We start from the raw sequence: 20,469 nt of genomic DNA, 5'->3' as shown, positions 1-20,469 counted from the left end.
ATCGCACGAAACTTTTTTTCGGCGAAGTGGGGGGCGACGTCACTGACTGGCGGAATATACAATGGAGGACTATAGAATCTCATAGTATTTGGTAGTATAATAGCACCACATGGAATTATAAATCAATTACATCCAATGGTAAATAGTACGACCATTCCATTAATACCTATTATCTCAAAATACCTACTCATCTCAATAAATTCACAGAGTTGCCAGTGCTGTACACACCCCGCATTGGCTGTCACAATGAGGGGCCTCGTCCGGCCGCCAGTCCGCAAGTCCGCGGGGCTTCTGTTCTCCTCCTTTTCTCGACTTCTCGATCCTCAACACTCCATCGCCCACCATGTCAACCCCCAATTTGAAAGAAATCCATGACTTTCTAGTCTCGCTAGCCTACAAGGCTGGAGATATCATCAACAATGCCCTCCCAGACAACAGCGGCACTGGCTCGAAGAAGAACAGTACGTTTAGCCCAGGCATCGAGCGGCATCGGGAAAGAGTACACAATGTACCAGCAAGCAGTTGCTAATACGTATCACTTCTTAATTACAGGTGCCGATCTAGTCACTGAGTATGACCGCGCCGTCGAGAACATGATCTCGACTTCATTGAAAGAGAAATACCCCGATTACGAGTACGCCTCCTCCCTCGAGCCTATACCTGCCAGTCAGAATATACTTGAGACATTCACATCAATTATACACCCAATTATGACTCTAACCCATCTCCCTCTTCTAGATTCCACGGAGAAGAAACCTACGACCCCGCGAGCCCCATAACAGACGCCCCAACCTTCGTCGTAGACCCGATCGACGGCACCGTCAACTTCGTCCACAGCTTCCCCTACGCCTGCGTGTCGCTCGGTTTCGCCATCAGCCGAGTCCCCGCCGTAGGAGTCGTCTACAACCCCTTCACCAAGACTCTCTGGTCAGGTATTCGAGGCCAGGGTGCGTTCCGCAACCAGGAGACTCGTCTTCCCCTGAAGGGTGACAACGTCGAGCCTCTGTCCGGTTTGCCCAATGCGCTGGTTGCTATTGAATGGGGCTCGGACCGTACTGGACCTAATTGGGAGACGAAGGTGCGCACATTTGAGAAACTGGGTCAGTCGAAGGAGGATGGGGGTGCGATGGTTCGCTCGTTCCGGAGTTTGGGGTCGGCGGCGCTTAATATATGTGCTGTTGCGGAGGGCACGATGGATCTTTACTGGGAGGGTGGGTGTTGGGCGTGGGATGTTTGTGCTGCTTGGGTGATCTTGGCTGAGGCGGGAGGTATTATGGTGGATGGTAACCCTGGAGGCTGGGAGACTGCTCTGGATGGTCGGAGGTACTTGGCTATCCGAGGTGCACCGGAGGCTGGTCAGAAGGAGCTGGTGGAGGAATTCTGGAGCTATATCCAGGGCAGATTGGAGTATTAGAAAGACCGAGTCGATGCCGATGCTGAGATTGAAAATGGAGATGGGAACGATATGTATAGAGAAGGTCGAATTAAAATAGAAGTGAATTAATTACAGGGTATTTAGGAAGGCAAATGATTATGTACAATTTCAATGTTGGCAAGCACTTCCTGGTCGCTCAAGCAGGAGACGGTGGAGCTGGAGACCATCGAAACTCAGTATGCCCTTCCACGTCCAACCCAGATTCACGGTCGTCATCTTCGTCTACCTGACGATCTGTCCAACGCGCCGAGTCCTGTCGAGAAACATCGGTATAGTGAGATTGGGATCGGGTATGGGTGCTCGCCGTCTCAGGTGATTCATCCTCAACGGGTAATGCATCGGCAAGATCGTGCAGCTGAGGGTATCCTTCCAAGCAGGAAGGGCTCTCGGCAGGCCCATGTGTGTGATCTGGTCCAGCACGCTCATTCTCAGTCGAGTTCCCATCGGTGGTATCATCTGACTGGCCTTCGACTTCGTCGCCGGAGCTGGTGGGCCCAACATTCAAGGCCTTGGCCCGTTCGCCATTGCATTTCAGGGTATCATCGATCTCAACGTTGGGGGAATGGCCAAAGTGCGTGTCAACAAGGTGCTTCACAACCGGCCACCCATAGGCGTTGGTGAACATGCGACGCACAATGATGTTATTATGTGCGTCGGGTTCGAGGCGAACAAGGACCTTGCGCCAGGTCAGATCGCGGTGGTAAGCCCTGGCAATTTTCTCTTCGACCTTGAGCCCACTTTCGCTGCTCTTGACGTTGGAGGTAGAACTCGAAGGCAAATGCGTTGCTTGAGGAGGTGCGGTCTTTGCATGCTTGGGTTGTAATGAGGCGAATGTCAAGGTCCGTCGCTTGACTGGTAATGGAACTGGAATGTCTTCTGGATGATAGATACGGTCATGGAAGATGGTTCGAGGCCGGGCAGCAGGGTCCAGAATGAAGTCAGTCGGGGGTAAAGGTGGCATCAACAAATCTCCAGCTGACTCGAAGAATGTGGTCTTGGGAGGTGTATTGACTCCGATATCTTCTTCATACAGAGAATTCCCACGAACCACCGGTGCGGGTGACTCGTTGGGGTCGAACGAGGCGAGGGTTTGGCTGCGCTTGTAGATCTTAGCATGCTTGCCACTGGGATGGTGTTGTTTTGGTTCCTTGGGGCGGAAGAAGGCGAGGAGAGTGCTCAAAGGACCCGAGTTATTCTCTGAGACGTCTTTATGTACTGACTCCGTTCCCACGCTACTAGCATGCAGAGACGACTTTCTCGTAGCAAGGAATTGACCGGGAGCTGGCGAGGATGCCTCTTCGGGTCGGGCAAGATCTTCATCCTCTTGTAAGCGCTGTGCCTCGTCCGTCAAGGCGGCAGACCCGTCCTTGGGCGCATCCTGACCTTCGCCCAAGCGTGGAATTTCATCGGGGCGAGCCAGCCGTGGAGACTTGGAATTAGCACCAGTCAATTCAGCCCAACCCCATTCAGCCATAGTGCCGACGATACCGTTGTCTCTTCTCGCTTTCTCAACTCGGTCCAAACCTCGCCAATCAAGGAAAAGAAGGCATGACGTGCGCAGGGGAACAATCCCATCGTTGACCACGTTGGAGTACACAGTTCGATGACGGAACTTTTTAAGTACCTCGTGTGCTGGGCCACAGGGTAGGATACGCAGTAGCGGTTTTGATCCGGGGTCTGCATGGCTTTGGTCCTTGCCCGAGTCTCCTCGACCACCAATAATAGCACCCCAGCCAGTGCGGACTTTTGGCGACGTCCAGCTCAGTCCAAGATCTTGTCCAGTCCGTCCGACCAAGCCTAGATCTAAGGCAAACCGCACGTACAGCGGATTCTCGTTACTAAGGCCCAGGAACGGAGATGCAAGGGCAATGAAGTTGACGGGTTGAATTCGTTCGAAAAACTCCGGTGAATGTTTCTGTATGTATGCGATGGCATACGTTTGGATCAGACCACCAAGAGAATGTCCGATAAAGCTGATGCTGGTGATTTTGTAAGCGTGGTCATCGCCATCTAGGACATTCTCGTGATTCGCCGAGGATGAAAATGGCTCATGGGAGGGTTGAACCTGATCTTTCCGAGCACTGAACGGGCGAGGAAAAGACTTTGTCTTCCCAGTTTTCAAAGGATAATATGGTTGATCTGGGTATGTCATCAATAGAACATACTTGGCCAGGCGTTTGCCGAGATACTGAATGCCCCTCTCGGTACGAACCGCGTTGCCGGAGAATCCTCGAACGATGACTTCTTCGTCATCGTCATCATTATCATCGTTCTCGGCGCTATCTTCGCTCTTGATGCCGTCTTCGGAGTGGGCCTTCTTCTTTTTGGCCATAGCAGCGGCGTCAATGCTTTCCTTCAGATAGAGCATGTCCGCACCCAGATTGCTATGCAATCCATGAGTGATTACCACTAGATGAACCTTCTTCTTCTTCCTTGGTTTCGCTTTGGTCGTACTACCCGTGGCTTCAGGTGAAGCGTCCTCGGAATTGCAGTCCGTCCGCTCGGGCGTAGTATCTGTGGCCTCGGATGTCCACGATGGTAGTGGCGGGCTATTCCACAAGCTGCTCGTATCATCGACACGCAGCGAAGTGGATTTCGAGTATACACCCTTTGTAGCAATGACGGGTTGCCCCCTTGTGCTCCCCCACTGGCCAGTGGTCCTGTAATTTGCCCGGCGGTCCATGACCAGCGGCACCCGAGTTACCAGCGGAAAAGTACTCGATGGATTTTGCATCACGAGCAACCAGCAGCTCGAAATGAACCGCAGCACTGCTTGAAAATATGACCTGAGACACTATTTCAATCACCCAGGTCACTGTCCGATCACTCTCCGACCCCAGATGTCCCACGGCCAAGTTGTGCGAGTCCCCGAAGCGCGCCGGCATCTTGATGGTTGCATCCCAGTTGCCGCCCGCTTTAAGGTACGGCTCGAACTGCGGGACACCCTCGGTATTCTGCTGGTCATATTTGGCATTGGGATCGAATGTGGACGGGTAGCAGGCCGCATATAAGGTGTATGGACCGTGAAGATAGGCGGCGCGGAGGGGGATCGCGGAGGTATTCTTCACTCTCACATGAAGCTCGGAAGGGATGGGTAAGATTGGATCCGCTGCGGGGGTATAGGTAAAGGTATATCTAGCCAGGCGAACAACATTCTGTTAGCCTCCTCTCGTTGTACGACCGGTGGGCCAAGCAAGGCTGCTCGTAACAGCCCATCTCCGGGATGTCCGCGGATAGGGTTTGGAGAAGCAAAAAGGACGTACCGAATAATCTCCCCTACTCGTACACTTCCAGTCTGATGAACCAACAGCATATCGGCAGTTGGATTATCTTCGACAAGACTCTGGCGCCACCCAGCGAGGGTATAGAAACGGGGCGCGCCCTCGGTGCGGCTATCAGCCGCTGCTTGGTCGGGAGTCTGCGATGCGGAATACGTTCGGGGGGTTATGAGCATCGGATCCGATAGATCGTTCCATGACCTAACAGTACGCGAGGGAAATCGCAAGCTTAGGTTGGCTGTAAGGGTGCATGAGGGGAGAAGGACCGCGAAGAAAGTTGGAGGGTTGTTCGTGTGAGCATGTGAGCGGGAGATGGTTCCTGAGGGACGATCACACCCGTCTCCCCTTTTTACCTTTGGCCGGTCTTTCCGGCTGTGCCTGGACGTTTGGACATTGCCAATAGTTCTATGATAGTAGAGATCATTTTAGGATAATATAACAGGATTTCTTTTCTTATACTAGCAGATCTACCTTATCCATTAAAAAATTAAGTCCAGTGGGGCCTCTAGTTTCACATTTGACACTCCGTCATACAATGTCTGACTAGCTTGGCATGTGGAAGGTAGCTTATACTTTGTAGAGCTATCACATTTGCGGCTCTGTGGTATTTTTACATATCCTATACCGGTCTCTCTGTATGGAAGTTATATAAAGGTAATGTAAAGCGAACGATGGAAAAGTAGACGAACACCATGATATCACTCACTGGTGCCAAAAGAACGGTCTAATTGAATCAATAATCTATATACATCTATCTTTCAACACAGCCACACTACACGCACGGCTTGATAATATTCAAAAGCTGTCGAGACTCCTTCGAAAGCTCCATCCAGCCCCGCTCGTCAACGGCGACTATCTTTCCATCAATACAAACACGCCGCCATCGTTCCAAGTCCTCATGGAAGTCGATACGAAGCCGTTCAACCTTTTCGTAGGTAACCAGCTCATCACATACATGCTTTCCCCCCTGATATGCCAAAATCATAAGACGCATCGCCTCATCCCCAGACAAAGGTCCAAATCGTAGGAATCTCATCTGCCCACCCAGTGGTTCCGTGTCGGGCGAGATTAGGAAATCCTTCTCTAGGCGGGGCACTAGAGTGGCGAGCACGTACATATGCTCGCTCTCTGTGAGGATTCGCTGACTCTGCTCCCCCGTCTGGACATCCGAGGTGGTCAAGGTGATCTGGCCTTGGAATCGATGAGGGGAAGTCCCATCTGATGGGTGGAGGAGCTCTTTCGCGGCCATCTTGAATCTCTCCGATCCGAACTTGCGATACTCGGCGGTATCGCTGTCCGCAACTAGTGCGGCGTGGAGCCCCCAACTGGCCACCACCGCACCGTAGATCGTTTGATAAGAACCGTTCGACGGAGAATCGATCGGAGCACGCTGTCTGCCTTCGTCTAGCACGAGCCGGCTCCCAGGAGAAAAGCTGGCAGCGAAAGTTGGGACCGGAGAAGGCTGACCCCGTAGTAAGGCTCGGAGGCCGGAGGCTGGACCTGCTCGTAAACCGATGGAGCTGGCCATAGCATTTCCGGTCCCACAGGGGATTAAACCAATATCTGGAGCCACTTCAAGCGTTTTTGTCGATTTGTAAAAGACATCGACTAGGTCGACTAGACCTCCATCGCCAGACAGCAAGAGTATAGTCTGGGGGATCCCCGCGCAGGCGTCTTTCAAGAAGTGCGATCGGGAAAGTTCAAGGATTGTCTGAGCTGACTGCGTTTCATAAACTAGATATTCAAGTCCCAGGTATTGCAGGAACGGCTCCACGGTCTCCTGAAAGACAGCTTTCGCCGTACCCGTGCCACTCCGAGTTGATACCACGACCTGGACGGGCTCTGTTCGTTGAAGCTGGCTTGGGATGTCCACGAGAAACGGGGATAAGCCCTCGGGAAGAGACTTAATATCAAGTTTCAAAAGGTGGAGGTTGGACTCATTGTGTTCTCCTTCTTTTTCTGTGCTTTCGAGAAATAGCACGCGATACCCTGATGACGAGTCTGGGTTCCGCACCACGCCCACAATATCTTTCAAGTCAACCTGGCGATGGGTTCCCGTTGAGGAGACCCAGCTCAAAGAGCTTGCAGCAACATCGACAGAATATTCGTCGATGTTCTGGTCTGGCGGCTCGAAAGGTGCCATGCCGTCTGAATAGGAGTCAGATAAGTCGCAAATGGTGGGATGTGCGGGTGGACTTGGGAGGCCTAGTGGAGGGGCCGTAAGCTGATTCTAGGCGTGACTCCCGAATGTAACTACAACAAAATACGACCACAACGTAGGAAATAACATGGAAGCTCTTGCGAAAGAGGTATTATTTTGGAGAAATTCTTTAATGTTCATGCAAATCCCACGGTTGATTGCGCAGACTCTTTCTAGACTCTCTGTTCTCGAGTTCTACCTAAGCCACCATCACATCCTCCAGCCTCTAGCAATGACAAAACCCCACCCAAACAAAGCAAAGGTCACAATATACATGAAACTGATACAAATGCATAAACATACAATAGTAAGAATGACTTAAAGATACATTGTGGGGCCGAAAAAAGTAACGAAGAATACTTGCAGAGAAAAAAGGATAACACTCAACTCGTGTCATAGCTACTTTGCCCAAGCAATTATGTGTAGCAATTATGACTCTTCCTGCTCCGGCGGTGGAGAAGAAGCGATGTGTTTGTCACTCAGATTCACAGCAATGAATGACTTTGGCAATTCAACACTGTTCCGAAATGTCAGTAAAGAAGATGACAGACATGGATGCCTAGAAATGAAGGTCTACTTACGTGTCAAACTTCGCTTTCAGCGTCTCAATCACCTCTTTCCAGTCCTGGTGGGCAGTAAGGCTGCGTCGCGGAGCACAGCCGATGGCGTGCCGGGAGTCGAGTTGCACGTCGAGTGGATCGAAAGCGTGGCAGCCAGGGCTGATCGAGATCCGAATGGAATAGGAGTATGGGTCGATCTCGTTTTCGCTATCCAGGGATTCGTAGAGCTCGAAGCAGATTTGAGACAGGTAGTCCAGTTCTGGAATGGCACGGCGAGCAATCTTGGTCTGGATACCGCCCTCTAGGATACAGTTCAAGAGAGTATAGATGTGGGACTCCTTGGTGAAATAGAAGAAGGATTTCGCATCGTCAGAAGCCTGAACCTCTTCAAGATCGTGTACAATCTCCTGCAGAAGCGGGAGAGAGGTGAGAAGACCAATCTCCAACTTCTCGCTATCGGTGATGCCATACTCCTGGGGCGTGACGTAGTCAAACAGAACCTTCGCTAGCTTGTATAGCTCCCGGAGCTTTGAAAGGCGCTCATCCATCTTGCACTTGGTGGAGGTGGAGCCAGGGAACAGCTTGAAATAATGATCGTAGGAATCGTCCAGAGCGCGGAGATGAGGCAACGATTCGAGTGCGTGAAGTCGCTTCTTCAAATTGAAGCGATGGGTAAAGGTCTGGTTTTCTCCGCGCTCCTCGGCCTTGTCGCTGGCGGGCTCGGATCCAGCCTTACTGTCCGAGTCAGACTTCGAGGGACTTCTGCCCTTGGCGCTGCTCCGGTCATCCTCGTCACGATCGCTGTCGGGAGGCATGAATACCCACTCCAGGAACTGTCGGTTGTGAAGCGCGTCGAATTTCATGCTATCGTAGAGTTCGGAAAGCTTGCTGGGATCAACCTTTTCGGTATCGCAGAACTCGGCAAAGAGCTTCTCCCAACGCTCTCTAAATAGGCGGGGATCCTCCCCTGCACACCAGCGACCTTGGATGTTGGAAAGATCCGGCTGGTCCGATGAAGCATCTTGTTGGTTTGACAGATTCCCTTCTTCACCATTCTTCAACGAAGAGACTTCGAGCTTCTCAAAGTTGTGTCGCATGACGCTTCGATGGAACTTCATCAGTTCAACCACCGTAGCAAGAACGACGGAAGGCTCGGGGATGTTGCTGTCCTTGGGCCACGCGAACTGGGATGGTGCAGAGCCCTCCCGCAAGAGAAGCTTGAGCTTCTTCTTAACCTTGTCCATGACATCTTTCGCGGCGTTCGAATCATCCAACAGGTCCTTCCGAACTTGGATAAAGTCTTCGGGAATCTCCTTTTGATCAAGGAACGAGCATGCCCAGATTTGAGCTAGTGAATATCGTCAGTACAGAAATACATGTAATCCGCAATGTGATTGTCAAGGCATAGGGCGAAGGTTGAGGAATGCGGAAGCGGATAAACTCACCACTCGTGCTTACTCTCCGCTCGGAGCTTGTGAAAAGTCGAACATTATTCAACGCTTCCTTGTTCATCAGCTTAAGATCATCCCGCATATTCAGACCGAGATCCTGAGCTTGATATCGCGCCGCATGTGTGGGCTCTCCTCCCCACTTGATGACAAGCTGCAGCTTATCTAGAATCAGGTCATTTTCCACTGCAGAAAAGCGCGAGAACGTAGCACCAGAAATCGAGTCGCTGCGGGTCTGGGACCGACGCAAGGCCTCTTCCTCCGTCTCGCCGGCCACGGGCGACAGAGGCTCTTCGGGAATGCTTTCGCCGGCGACCGGAGGGGTAGGCGTCGTAGCTCTGCCTGGCTCTCGCATCTCCTCTGGTCTGCGCTTACGGAACATAGGCTTTATTTGCACTTTCGTGCCGGGCCAACCTCCTTTCTTTTCCAGGGAAGTGCGGAGCAGCTTGAGCTTCTCCATGTCCTCCAGTCCCTGCTCCATGGCGATCTTCACGGCTTCGGAAACACTGGATAATGCGGCCTCTCCCTTGATCACGACTTCCTCCTGGTGGCCTTTGAGTAGGTCGACGAAAGGTTGACTGTGAAAGGTGAACTTGAATTTCTGCTTCGGAGTGCGATCAGCATGGCGAATGACTGCCACCATTCCCTTCAGTTTCCACGAGTGCTTAGAAGCCGGGAGCGGAGGAGCCGTGCCGTCGCCGGTTTGATGGATGGAGACGGCGGGGGATTTGGTATTAGAAGGGCTGTATCCACGAGTGTCTGAGCGGTTGTCTCGAGAGATCAGGCTGAGTGAGTTGCCTGTCACATCCATGCTGTCTACTAGACCAGTAGAAGACGTAACGGATGGCGCACCGGTAGACACGTCGGAGGCGGCAGATTCTTGAGTTTTGTGCACAGTCTGACTTCCATAGAGCCTGGATGTACTAGGCGACTTGAGGAGAGTTTTCAACGCCTGGCGATGAGACCCTGCCGTACTGCGTCGGGTTTGGCCCATATCTGGAGATGGTGGCTCTGCTGGCTCCGGGGCCCCTTCGCCCTTTCGCCTCTCCGCCAGGAACGTTTCCCGTAGAATATGGGCGCACTTGTCATAATAATCGTTGTTATCCTTGACGAAGCTCCAGCCATTGACATCAATCACATAGCTCTTATCCCCCACACGAAGCATATCGAAGCCGCAGATCCTTTGCCCAAATCCGTTCGAGATCTTGGAGGCAATGGCCGCTTCCTCTTTGCTCAGTTTGGTGATATACCGCAGCTCTTTTCCATGGGTATTGCGTCGAACGAGACCATCGACCACGGGGGACTTGCGCGTTTCGGCATGGCAAAAGTCGGGCCCGACCGTGTATGCTTTGACATCCTCAGCGTTGTCGACACGCAAGAACTGTTCATACAGATAGCTGGTCCCCTTCTCGGTGACCGATCGTGGCACGGTCATTTCCGGGTCGTACTCGGAACTCTTGTTACCGACTTTGCGGAAGAGCTTCCGGCCTCCGCCTCCATATTGTTGGTCATTAGGGAAGTAAATGTGAATGTTGTGGTCCTCGCCATTGACTGGCTTCTCCACAAATGGCTTCCGGAAGATCTTACCGTCTACCACCAAGGACTCGCCATCTTCGGACATCGATACGTGCTGGGTTCTCGGGGCACCGCCACCAGTTCCATCTTCCGGGCCCTCCAGTCTGACGCCGGTCAATTGGTGAATATGCTGAGCAAGCTCTGCCGATTCCAAAACCGGCCCACCGTCTCGGTTCACCTCCAGCCTCTTGGGGGTAGGGACGCCCATTTGGTCGAGGATTCTCAAGCACAGTCGCCGATCCCACAGCACCTTCTGCATCGGTAAATCGTTGACACAGAATGGCTTTCGCAATTTGGCGTAAGCAATCGCCTTGTCGAGGGGGAATCCATCGGAGAAGAAGGCGATCAAGAAATCGCAGACCGGCCAATTCTCCACGGCCTCGTCGAGAATGACCTTATCGCCAAACACGATGACCTCAAAATCACCCTTTGATTGGAGGCGAGTGAGGATATTCTGACTGGGCTTGCTGCGGGCTTTGACGTCCAGGGCACAGACACCAAGTCGCCAGGGTTTAGGACCGGTGGACTCCATTTCACTAATGGAGCTGGCGGCCGTACTCCCGCTGAATCGCCGACGAGCCCGACTGGACGAGCGAGTTGAGTGGCCAATCCTGGTACTTGCACGACCGTCCTGCATTGTATCGGTCCTTGTCGGTTTCACGGGAGACTGCTGGCCGTGGAGTCGAGTTGACGTTAAAGGTTCTGCGGGGAAATGGCCTTTTGCTTCCTGCTCGAGCTCTAGCGGCGGCGGCACCGACGAGGACGAGCCTACACCTGAGGTGTTTTCAACAGTGTTCTTAAGCGAGCGCGTATCAGCGAGCGAGGCGCCAGGAGGGCCATTTTCGGGATCCATGGCATGTAGGGCACGGAGGAGGAAGGAAAGGAAAATTGCGGGAAGAGAACGGCGGGTGGATTAATTGCGGTGTGGCGATAGCAGGAGTGGAGGAGGAGGAGGAGGAGGAGGGGGTGAGGGTGGGGTGGGAATCGGAGATCGAATTGATCTTCGGAGTGAGATAGAAACGAATGAATCAGAAAACTATGCTGAGTCTGAGTGTGCGTGAAGAGGTTTGACTCAAGACATGGTCCTGGCTAGAGAGATGTCTGGTTCATGGCCGGGGGGCAAGTCCAGCTGAAGGTTTCTGGGCGTTTGCTAAGTTGATTCTGGTCTGGGCTTTTCTCTTTTTTGGTTCTCCGGATGCGATCATTGGAAGCGGAGACTCCCGCAGAGTCTCGGCCATGATTTCAAGTGCCCATCGAGTTTCTTGAGAGATGGACAGTATCGGTCATTTGGGGAGAAACTATAGAAGTAGGTTGGAGAAGAATATAATACGCTAGGTCCACATAAAGTAAAAAAAGACTTGCACTAAGGCCATTACTACTTGCGAAATGATACGAAGTGTACTTGCTTTTTTCTAGAGGGGGCCAGTCTTGTAATACTCTTCTTTGAACGAGGAGATTTAGAAATGATTTATTGAATTGTAATTAGCATTCTCGAGATATGTAGAAGAAATAGTAATATCTTCAAAGAATCAGTCAAATTCACAATTCTAATAAAGAACTTTATGTTATTCTAAACTAACATCATGTACTTTACTCGTGTACGAAGAAGTATGGAGGAAAGATTTACTGCTGGTGACCGAAGGCGGTGTGGCCCAAGCTCCGCAGAAAAAAAAACCTCCAACAAAGACAAGATGATCACTACAGTATCGAATACAACACCATGCCGGCTCTGGCAAGCGATACGTTCGATTTGCCTCTGGCAAAGAGGCAAAAGACGGTCATTGACCAGGCACCTCGTGCATCGTCTCGAGGAGGCTCTAAAATCTTCGCGCCATTCCGGGTACGTTTCCTTGATGGCTCCCTCTGGCTTCAATTCCTGTATTGTTCTTTGTAGACTGACTCAATTTTGTTCTTACCATTGTCACAGACACTAGGACTCGTATCGCCAACATCAGTCCCCTTTACTTGTGTGCGCCTAGGCAAATCCACCTTTCAAATCACCACCTCCGTCGGCCAATCCCTGCAGACCTACGACGTGCGCAAAGGCTTGAATCTCATCTTCTTGACTCGTCCGCAAACCCCGGATTCCATCACAGCCACGTATGCCTGGCAAGATAAGGTCTTTGCGGCTTGGGGCCACCTTCGGCCTCGGTCTCCCGGTGGCATCTGGGTGTTCAAGCGCGGTAAGCGCGTGGCATCTCTAGATAGCCCTGGACTCGATGCGCCCATTGAGCGGCTCGCAGTCTTCGGATCCTGGGTAGTCGGTTGCTGGGCAGGTGGTCTGGAAGTCTGGAAGACGGGCACCTACGAGCATTATGCGAGTCTGCGACCCCGCCCGAGTGCGGGCGCGTCGGGAGATCAGATCTACTCCGGCGTCATGTGTACCATGCCCACCTATCTCAACAAGGTCTTCGTCGGTCGGAATGACGGTGCCGTCGATATTTGGAACCTACGCAGCGGAAAGCTTCTCCACACTCTCCAGCCACCGTCCGGTTCATCGCAGACGTCGCCTGTGACGGCTATGCAGCCAACCCCGGCCCTGTCTCTCCTCGCCATTTCCCACAAGGATGGCTCCTTGGCCATCCAGAATGTCGACTCCGAACAATTGGTCTTGTCGTTGAGAACTGGCGCCGCTCGAACTGCCGCAGTCACTTCGATCTCGTTCCGAAGCGATGGGCTTGGCGCGGGCCACGATGGCCGGATGGCCGGTGTCATGGCCACGGCCGCCAGCGGAACTGGAGACATCACAATGTGGGATCTGAACAATGGTGGCCGTGTGGCCGGCATCCTTCGCGGAGCTCACCGAGTATCGAACACTGAAGCCGCGATGGGTGTGAATCGAGTCGAATTCTTGGACGGGCAACCAGTTTTGGTCTCATCCGGTGATGATAACGCTTTGAAGACGTGGATCTTCGACGAGACTCCGTTCTCACCCATTCCACGGCTGCTGCACTCTCGCGCCGGCCATTCGGCCGCCGTCAACGCCCTCGACTTCCTCCCAGCATCTTCGGATGGATCTGATTCCGGTGGTAAATGGCTTCTCAGTGCCAGCAAAGACTGTAGTATGTGGGGACTCAGTCTTCGGAAAGACAGTCAGAACGCAGAAATGTCCCAGGGCAATTTGGAGCGCAAGGCCAAGAAGATGGGCCCGTCCGACCAGTCCAACGCTACCTCGGCTGAGTCGCTGAAGGCACCCGAGATCACCTGCATCGCTAGCTCGCTCAACCGTGACGGTGGAATGGGTGTCTCTACCGCGGGCCCGGTATGGTCTAACCCCAAGTTTGGCAGCACGGATGCCTCTAATGCCACTGGCTGGGAGAGCGTCGTTACCGGTCACCGGGGCGACAAACATGCTCGCACCTGGTTCTGGGGCAAGAAGAAGGCGGGACGCTGGGCGTTTGCGACCAGTGATGGAACTGAAGTCAAGGTATGTAGCGTTTACTATCTTCTATCGTTTCAGATGGGAATAGATGTCACTAACCAGAGGGTGCCTTCCCCTTTCTATATAGAGCGTTGCCATGTCTCAATGTGGCACTTTTGCAATCATCGGATCGGCTGGGGGTGCTATCGACATGTTTAATATGCAGTCGGGTCTTCATCGCCAGAGTTTCCCTCCTCGCATGCCCAAGTCCCGAAATGCCAAGTTGCACTCCGTAGACCACTCAGCATCGAAGCATACCAAGGCCGTCACGGGTCTCATGGTTGATAGCTTGAACCGGACGGTGATCAGTTGTGGCCTGGATGGCAAGGTCAAGGTGCGTTCTTCGTTACTCCCTCCATTTCACTCCCATCCTTGGGTTTTGCTGACCCGATTACTCATTTCTTTAGTTCTGGGATCTTCTCAAGGGCACCTTGATCGACCAGCTAGACTGGTACCCCATGACAGCGATCACCGGGCTCCGCTTTAGCAAGACCAGTGATTTGGTCGCTTTTAGCTGTGACGACCTCTCCATCCGCGTAGTGGATCTCGAGACCCGAAAGCTCGTTCGTGAGTTCTGGGGTTGCGTGGGCCAAGTCAATGACTTCATCTTTTCCAATGATGGGCGATGGATCGTGGCCGCCTCGATGGATTCAGTGATCCGAGTGTGGGATCTGCCCACCGGGCATCTCATTGATATCTTCCGAGTTTCGAGTACTTGCGTTTCGCTGGCAATGTCCTCGACGGGCGAGTTCCTTGCCACTGCCCATGCTGGAAGCATCGGAATCAGCCTTTGGAGTAATCGCAGTCTGTTCATGCCCATCTCCACCAAGAATTTGGATGAGGATGCCATTGAGGACGTCAGCGTGCCCACTTCATCTGGTGAAAGCGGCGCAGGACTTGTGGAAGCGGCATTTGTGGATGCACCAGAAGTGGACGAGGCAGATGGACCGGTGCTGGTAACAGACCAGCTCCAGAAGGACATGGTCACTCTGAGTCTGGTTCCCAAGAGCAGATGGCAAGCACTGCTTCACCTTGACTCTATTCGCGTATGTTTTTCTCTTTCCTCCCTCCTCAATCCCGACTGCCCCCAATGGCCGGTCCATTTGAGATCGTAGTTGACTAACGATTTGTAGGAACGCAATCGCCCGAAGGAAGCACCAAAGGCTCCCGAGAAGGCACCGTTCTTCCTTCCCTCCCTTCTCGGCTCTGGCAACTCGCAGTCCGCCAAGGACACCGCTGCGGCTGATGCAGCAGAGTTGGAAGCCCTGACTCAAAGCGCCGAGGCCGAAAGATCCCGAATCTCCAAAGTCCAGTCCGGTGCCCTGGGCTCCTCCGAATCCCCCATCACCCGGTTGCTGGAGTCTGTGCATCGCTACGGTACATTTGACCCACTCATCGAGCATATGAAGTCTCTCTCGCCCGCCCGGGCTGATTTGGAGATCCGCTCTCTGGACCCTCGAGTCCGCAATGGCTTTTCAGAGTTGGCAACCTTTGTCCAGGCTCTCACTGCGCGTCTCAAGCTGCGCAGAGATTTCGAGCTGGTTAACGCCTGGATGGCGGTGCTTTTGAAGATTCACGCCGATACGGTGGGACTTTGCTCCCATCGGGATGAGCCTGAGTACCGGCTTCTGCGCGAGGCTTTGACCTCCTGGGCTCGCGAACAGCAGCAGGAAGGCGAGCGTTTAGCTAGCCTTGTTGGATATTGTCGGGGTGTTGCAGGATTCCTCCGATCCGCTCGCTGATGCAGTACGACGAGTAAAAAGAAGAGCTTTGTATTTGGGGATTTGTCTACGATGTCTATAGATCAAACGGCGTGTAAATTAGGAACATAGCACATCTACTTTTTGACCTCGGTCATTATAAATATTACACTGATGGAATACTAGTAATGACTATTATTGTAAGGTTCTTCTCTGATTCATATATGAATACACGATACACGGTTTATACTTGATGCTTGACAGTCGATGATTCCTGGTAAGGGAAGTGATTGTGGGATGGTGGAGACCCCAAATTCTGCGGCTATAAGCCCACTTGGCCGTCACCATCCCCCTCATCTTATCCATTCACGCATCATATCTTCCCCGCCATTCGTATCGCGCATCTCGACTGGCGATACTTTGGTCATGGGAATCCCGTACCTGACCAAGCATCTTCTCCCCTACGCCGATTCGGTCTTGCTTGGTGGGGGCGCCGATGACCAGCCAAATGAAGCTCCGCGCGTGCGGTCTGTGGTAATCGACGGTCCAAGCCTGGTATATCATGTCTACTACCGATTGCTCGCCTGGATGAGCCCTGTGCATGACGTGCTTGACATACAGCCGACTTGCAACGAGGTGAGTCGGGCAGTAGTGACCTGCCTTCTGGAGTTGACCCGCCGGGGCATCGAAATGTAAATCCTCCCGTTTGTCTTGATATTTTTACTCTTTGCCCATGCTGATCACTATACAAGACATAAAATCTGCTTTGATGGGGCTCTGCCCGTCTCCAAGCGAGAAACCCGACGGGCACGAATTGAAAAGTCCAGGCATCGACTGGAATTGTCTCGGCGCAGGGCTCCCACCTCCAGCAACGAGTGGCGTGAGGAGGTAGTCCTCCCGCCCACGCAACTATGGCAGGGTCGAAATCTCCCTGCGCGCTGGAGGAACCTCCCCGAGAATCCTTTCATGGTCTCTGCGGTCTTTGAGGACCTTCGGACTCGGTGGAATAGAGAGCAGATCCTGCAAGAGATCAAATGTGATCCGAGTCATCTACCAGACGGGGATTATCTCTGGGCGGAGATCGCAGTCATGGTTCCAGGGGAGGCGGATGTAGAATGTGCCCGAGTGTCAAAGCTCACTGGTTCGGCCATTCTCACAAACGACTCAGACCTGATAGTCCATGACCTAGGGCCGGACGGCGCAGTTGTATTTCTGAACACTGTGCAATTTGTCGAAGATGCTGAGGATAAAGACAATGCCACAATTAAAGCTATGAGATTGCATCCCAATGATCTCGCCCATAGACTAGGCATTAAAAACATTCTGCGCTTTGCCTACGAGTTGAACGAGAACCCCCATCTTGGTTTCTCGGAACTCCTGCGCCGGTCCAAAGACAACCAAGGCACGACGGAGGACTCTGAGCAATATCATCAATTTCTTCGTGAATACCAGCCGGAGTCCAATGGTTCCTCGGCTGTCCAAGGCCATGTATACCAGAACTTGGACCCTCGAGTGTCGGAGCTGTTCTGGCAGTACGAGCTCCCGGATGCCTTTTGTGAAGCCAATCAACCGCACATATACCTTGGAATTCTTTTTGAAGACCATTCCCGGAAATGTGCTTGGGAAGTTGGTCGCTTTTATAGGGCCCTGGGCTATTCCCTCCTCAACCAGGCTTATCCGCCAGCGAGGCAGTTTACCACTGTCTGCGAATTCGTCCGCCGAGGGACCCGGGTTGTTGCCGAGCAGATTACGCTATGTGGCTCAAAAACCGTGATGTCAGATCTCTCAATCGTTCAAAAACGCCTCGATCTAGCCCAGAGTGTATTCGGGGCTGACGATCCGTCAACCTTCTGGGTGATGTTTGCAGTGGCTGAGATCTATCGCGATCCATCTAGCCAGGCCTCGCTTCCCAGTGGTGGGCAATTAGAGCGATACCTGACAAAAGGGTTCGCTGGACAAAAAACGGAATGGACGGACGTCCACTTTCTTGCCCAAATTCATGCTGTCTTGTATTCGCTCCGGATGCTGCACCAACTTTTACAATTCCTACCGGATGACAACCTGACAGGCTCGAACAGGCTCATTCTCGGCAGCCTACCACCTTTACACAATCTTTTACCATCACGGGGAGAAACCATTCGACGATTCTCGAACAGAAGCGGGCTTGCTAAACGCTTGGTTTACCAACTGATGACAACCTACGGCTGAACTCTGGGGGCTGGTATTAATGATTCAATGAGGTGCTCGGCTCCGGTGACACATACATGACCAATTCCATTTAGTCGGATTTCTATATATACACAAGACCCCGTTTTAAGGGTATCACCTGAACAAAACCCAATTGAGAAAAGGAAAAAAAAATCATCGCTAAGACAACGGAAAAACCAGAACGCAATGCAAAAGAAAAAAAAAATCCTTGCGACTTTCGTAGAGCCATTTTGAAACCATCTGTGATGAAGGGAATAAGGTGAGAGCGATCAGCGTCGTGCAGATCATCAGCCGGAGCGAAAATGTGATAAATTTCACGATGTCGCTGCGACTTTGAAATCCGCCAGCTGTAAAGAGATGGAAAGGCTGATCATTCACTCAACACGGCTGAAAGTATCGGCCTACTGTCATGAATTGCTCACCAATCTCCATTCAAGGCCACATATGTGGCATGGGAGGCAGCTCCGACAGGAGAGTTAAGTTGGCATACGGCGCAAATCATCATTTTTCAGGGGCATCGGGGAGTCGTTCAATGACGTATTTTCCACGAGCGACGCTCATGATAGGTGCACCGGGGATTTTGCTAGAATCGGTATCAGAAAAATCTGTACAGCGAAGGAGGCATCAAGCAGGGAAAAGCTTACCGAATACGTCGTTTGAGGTCACGATCGTTAGTGGCAACGATGTAGACACGATGCTTAATGACACGATCAACCAGACAGTCATCAGCGTATGTTCCCTTGTGGTCGCACTTGATTCGCTCAAATCGTGGGTCTTTGGCGACTCGCAAGGCCAGACGGTACTTCTGGCCTAGTTTCTCCAACTCTGCCAAGACACAATCGGTGATGATGGGAATACACTTGGCATATAGGCAATCCATCATGGTCGGAATGACCTCCAATTTGTGCTGGATAGTGTGGGAGATAAAGTTGGTGTCGACAAGCACTGAATAAGGCGGGGAGAGGGCGGTGTTGTATTGGAAGAAGAGGGAGGACGGAGCCTGGGGTCTGAAGCGGTCGGTATCTCCATCAGTCTTCATCATCGGTCGGACAATTCCGAGAAATTTTAGTGACTCACGCTTCTCGCACCACTTCATCCTTGCCAGATTTGCCGGCTTTATCGTTCTTGTCTGATTTCTCATTCGCTTTCCTAAACCTTCGTCAGTACGATGAATCTTGAGGCGCGTGAGTGAGGATGGGCAACGAAGACTGACAGACGACTATCACGAAGCTGAATGGTGCGCTTCGCTACTGCAAACTTGCGGGTCTTCTTCTGGACACCCATCGTGACGTTGCTGACAAGGAGGCTGTCAGAGGAGGTGGTGGTAGTGGTGGTAGTGATGTCTCTTTACGGAGAAAAAAGATAAAAGATTTTGGGTGTCCTTATCGGGTATCTGTTATCGATTGCTCTTTATCGATAGCCTTATCACCGTAGGCACGTGACGAATCCACCCGGGCCATTTACCTATGGGGCTAGTCTCGACTATGGGAGAGGATGTTGGCACCACCTGAAAAGAGTGGCGGCACCACCAACATACAAACACTTGGGTTTCCCGACGACAAATCCCATGTCCCCGAAATGTGCGCCTCCAATTTTCCACGACATGAGCTCATATGTATACTGGATATAAAGAAAACCACGCCAAAACCACGCCACAGCCACTCCTAACCATCTGCACGAGATCAAAAAGAGTATTTTGGACCTAATATGCGGATAAATGTATACATATCATCATTTTCTCACTCGCGAATAAGGTCGGTGTAGCCCCGGTTGGAAAATAAAAAGTGGTCCTCGATCTGGATGGCTACTGGCGTTACAAGGTAGTTACCGACTTCTATTTACCATCAAATTGTTGGGGAGAACCCTTGATATTGGAGCTATATTTGTACTCTACATGTAATATCCTTATGCCTTTATCCTACTTTCTACTTATCGAGAGCACTAGCTGGTCCATAGTCAGCACCTCATATAAGGGTCAACCCTTATGCCACGATACGGAAAATGCCAAGCGGAGGCGGTGGTATTAGCAGTATTGATAAACCTGTTCTAGGGACTTCAGCTCGTAATAAAGATGCACGGGCCATGCCGACACTGTAGGTGCAGGGTCCAGGGTCTTGTACTTTCATCCTATCTCTGGTATTATTGTAGTGATAGGATATTATAACAGAACTGGATAATCAACATCATTTTTTAATTTCCCTTCTGAAGAGATGGCTCATCTCGAGTCTACGAACCTTGGTAGACTTTGCAATTATAATAGGATAACCAGGGTCCAATTCGATACCCAACTTCTCAGGAATAAATTCTAGCGGAGTAAACAATGGGGCGGGGGCCACCAATCTTTACTCCTTCTTGCATGCCTCCCCCTCCTTATGGGGGCCGGAAAATATTTAGGGGCCGAACCTAAAATGAGTGATGAGTTTCGACACTGCAGCCAACCGCTAATAATGAGGTCTGGAGAGCGTTGCAGAAACATTATCACGTGCAGGATGTAACATACAAGGGCCCCCAGCTCATTTTGGAAAAAGGCGCCAACTTCGAGTGGTACCTACTCTTCCAGCATTTCGACCCCTTAGAATACTCTCTCTCGACCTCATCATGGTATTTTCTACCCGCTGAGGAGTATCAATCCCTGTTTTTTTGT

At 51.9% G+C, this 20,469-nt stretch overlaps 7 protein-coding genes across 7 annotated transcripts; 3 read left to right on the top strand and 4 right to left on the bottom strand.

The window, feature by feature from the left end:
- Positions 1-343: 343 nt before the first annotated feature.
- N7496_005310 (inositol monophosphatase family protein) lies at positions 344-1,414 on the top strand (the record flags this gene model as incomplete). The annotated part of the gene is made up of 3 exons (XM_056698239.1): positions 344-461; positions 553-634; positions 739-1,414. The coding sequence occupies 3 exons, from the start codon at positions 344-346 to the stop codon at positions 1,412-1,414; spliced, it is 876 nt and encodes a 291-aa protein (XP_056556764.1).
- Positions 1,415-1,571: 157 nt separating this feature from the next.
- Positions 1,572-4,889, bottom strand: N7496_005309 (lipase ROG1 family protein; the record flags this gene model as incomplete). The annotated part of the gene is made up of 3 exons (XM_056698238.1): positions 1,572-4,043; positions 4,084-4,570; positions 4,699-4,889. The coding sequence occupies 3 exons, from the start codon at positions 4,887-4,889 to the stop codon at positions 1,572-1,574; spliced, it is 3,150 nt and encodes a 1,049-aa protein (XP_056556763.1).
- A 596-nt stretch (positions 4,890-5,485) lies between these two features.
- N7496_005308 (diacylglycerol/lipid kinase family protein) lies at positions 5,486-6,856 on the bottom strand (the record flags this gene model as incomplete). Its single annotated transcript, XM_056698237.1, has 1 exon — positions 5,486-6,856. One exon carries the CDS (start codon positions 6,854-6,856, stop codon positions 5,486-5,488), a length of 1,371 nt encoding a protein of 456 aa, XP_056556762.1.
- A 486-nt stretch (positions 6,857-7,342) lies between these two features.
- N7496_005307 (inositol polyphosphate kinase VIP1) lies at positions 7,343-11,349 on the bottom strand (the record flags this gene model as incomplete). The annotated part of the gene is made up of 3 exons (XM_056698236.1): positions 7,343-7,430; positions 7,495-8,821; positions 8,919-11,349. 3 exons carry the CDS (start codon positions 11,347-11,349, stop codon positions 7,343-7,345), a joined length of 3,846 nt encoding a protein of 1,281 aa, XP_056556761.1.
- Positions 11,350-12,216: 867 nt separating this feature from the next.
- Positions 12,217-15,659, top strand: N7496_005306 (rRNA-processing protein UTP21; the record flags this gene model as incomplete). The annotated part of the gene is made up of 5 exons (XM_056698235.1): positions 12,217-12,336; positions 12,424-13,923; positions 14,006-14,251; positions 14,325-14,963; positions 15,051-15,659. The coding sequence occupies 5 exons, from the start codon at positions 12,217-12,219 to the stop codon at positions 15,657-15,659; spliced, it is 3,114 nt and encodes a 1,037-aa protein (XP_056556760.1).
- Positions 15,660-16,043: 384 nt separating this feature from the next.
- N7496_005305 (uncharacterized protein) lies at positions 16,044-17,825 on the top strand (the record flags this gene model as incomplete). Its single annotated transcript, XM_056698234.1, has 2 exons — positions 16,044-16,309; positions 16,370-17,825. 2 exons carry the CDS (start codon positions 16,044-16,046, stop codon positions 17,823-17,825), a joined length of 1,722 nt encoding a protein of 573 aa, XP_056556759.1.
- Positions 17,826-18,326: 501 nt separating this feature from the next.
- N7496_005304 (rRNA-processing FCF1 family protein) lies at positions 18,327-19,109 on the bottom strand (the record flags this gene model as incomplete). The annotated part of the gene is made up of 4 exons (XM_056698233.1): positions 18,327-18,408; positions 18,470-18,832; positions 18,903-18,974; positions 19,039-19,109. The coding sequence occupies 4 exons, from the start codon at positions 19,107-19,109 to the stop codon at positions 18,327-18,329; spliced, it is 588 nt and encodes a 195-aa protein (XP_056556758.1).
- Between the last annotated feature and the right edge of the window lie 1,360 nt (positions 19,110-20,469).

Source organism: Penicillium cataractarum (genome assembly GCF_028827025.1).
Source record: "Penicillium cataractarum strain IBT 29864 chromosome Unknown utg000004l, whole genome shotgun sequence".
In the NCBI taxonomy this organism is placed as follows: Eukaryota; Fungi; Ascomycota; class Eurotiomycetes; order Eurotiales; family Aspergillaceae; genus Penicillium; species Penicillium cataractarum.
This window is presented reverse-complemented; position numbering and strand designations above follow the sequence as displayed.